Here is a 2,094-nt window from a genome sequence, read left to right on the forward strand (position 1 = left end):
CACCATGGACAAACCAGTATACAAACATGGAGCTGTTTATGAATAAGGCTCGGCCACCGCCACCTTCTCGGATTGAATGAATTAAGCATCATAGATTGATGTTTCTTCGAGGTTTGTCGATGCTACCACAACAAGGATGAAGGATCTAACCGATTAAGATGCTAATTACTCTTTTTCTTCTCCATCGGAGGTGGAACGATGGTTCAGCCGGATGAGAGAGAGAATAATAGAGATAATGAATGTGACGATGCGTAGAAAGAAGAAAATGGAAATAATATTTCTGGGTGAAAAATATTGTGAATGACATCACATAACTAAGGGTATTAAAGTCTTTTCAGAAAACAATAGTTCCTGAATCTGAAGTGTTGAAGGCATTGTGCCTAATTCCGAACAGCATCGGTGTTTCAATACTTTTTTTTTAATTAAATCTTTAGTTTCATACTAAACAGATATATTCAACGAATCAGTCAATGCATGCATATATTACAAAATTCACAAAATTAGATATATGTATTAATATATATGTAAGTATTGGTATGTGTGTGTGTGAGTGAAATATGAAAAATAAAAGGTTAACATGGAGTGCTAAAAACAGATGAAAAAGTAGTGTTATATGTGTATGTAATAACTCACGTTTTATAAGTTTATAAATAGAATTAGAAAGCCGTACTCATACAATTGGACGACTAATAAAAACACTTTCTTCATAATATAATTAAACCACACTCAAAAAATAAAAATAAATAAGCCATATAATTATTATTTAAAATTAATTTATTTGCTGAGTTGAGTTTTCCATTAAGTAGTGGTCACCCAAAATTGCTGCGGCTTCCAGTTACGCATCGTTGTAGCCTCACATCCATTCTCATGGCATCTCCTTTTTGGCCTTCTGCTTAACTTTTTCTTTCCATTTTCACCCTCAAAGTTCACGTTATTCCCCATTATGCCCTCCTCTTCTTCTTCTTCTTCTTCTTCTTCCACTCCATCGTCTTCTACTTCTTCTTCATCTCCATGAGCTTCGATTTCATACTCATCTTCTTCAAACTCTTCATCTCCATCATGGCTAAGTGAGGTGTTCTCTGATAAACAGAGACGAAGCCTTCCTTCACGACGTTCAGATACAAAGCAACGAGGTGGTGAACAAACCCTAATCGCTTGGACAACAAGACGACCGTCTTCCTTATACGATTTCACCATACGCCTACTGTTGAATCCGTTGACGGAGCTTAACGGCGGAGGAAAACTGTTTTCACGGGTCATAAGGTTGGTTTCTTTTTGAGGTTTCGTAGTAAGATGACTCATTGAAGTATCATTGGTTCCTTCGAGCGCAAGTAACGAGATCTCGTCTCCACTATCACTCCCATTCTCGGTCCCGAGGCTCTCTGTGCACATCTCTAGGCTCAGTTTAGCTACCGGACGCTTCTCAATCGGGTGGACGTAAGCTGTTTTCTTTGTGACGTCGTCTCCTCTGTTTTGGAAAATGCCTTTGGTCTCAGAGAGACACTGCAGAAAACTCCATCCACCCAAGTCAGAGTTTGGGCTTACTTGCTTCTTGGGAAGATTTTGGTAAGCTTGGCCAACAATTATGGACATTTTTGTGTTGTGTTTAGAGAGCATAATAAGAGTGAGAGTCTGAGAGACAGAGAGGGAGAAGAAGATAAGAGATTGGTGAAATGAATATGAAGGGGAGTTACAAGGGGATGAGTTTGTATTTATAATGCGAGTCTAGTTTCAACTTGAGTGGAGAGGTACAGTTACACACTTAATACGAACCACTAGGTTTGACTTGGTCATCCTGCAAACAAGTTATTATATTTTAGGTACGTACTCTCTATAATTCTATATCATATCGTAATGTTAATATATTGAAGTGCCCTATTAGTGAAAATTCGTTGGTTCGAAAATTTTATTTTTTAAAAAGAACTTTTGTTATGTCAACGAGTTATCACAATTTAAATATTGGTTAATTAGGACAAAAAGATGAGGTGTCAGTATTATTTTTTAGTAGATGGAAAACGAATATTAGTCTAATTAGCAATCTAGCACCGTGGACTGAAACATCCTTATTTCGAGTTATGGATCAATTTAACTTCG

The 2,094-nt window shown here is 37.1% G+C and overlaps 1 protein-coding gene across 1 annotated transcript; it reads right to left on the bottom strand.

The window, feature by feature from the left end:
• Positions 1-616: 616 nt before the first annotated feature.
• On the bottom strand, positions 617-1,866 carry LOC17883575 (protein FANTASTIC FOUR 1). The gene has a single exon (XM_006290176.2). The coding sequence runs from the start codon at positions 1,615-1,617 to the stop codon at positions 799-801; it is 819 nt and encodes a 272-aa protein (XP_006290238.2). The 5' UTR covers positions 1,618-1,866; the 3' UTR covers positions 617-798.
• Between the last annotated feature and the right edge of the window lie 228 nt (positions 1,867-2,094).

This window comes from Capsella rubella, unplaced genomic scaffold, assembly GCF_000375325.1.
Source record: "Capsella rubella cultivar Monte Gargano unplaced genomic scaffold, Caprub1_0 scaffold_6, whole genome shotgun sequence".
In the NCBI taxonomy this organism is placed as follows: domain Eukaryota; kingdom Viridiplantae; phylum Streptophyta; class Magnoliopsida; order Brassicales; family Brassicaceae; genus Capsella; species Capsella rubella.

Bases quoted from the DNA above. Each gene is read 5' to 3' on its own strand.
- LOC17883575 (XM_006290176.2), bottom strand. From the start codon at position 1,617: ATGCTCTCTAAACACAACACAAAAATGTCCATAATTGTTGGCCAAGCT.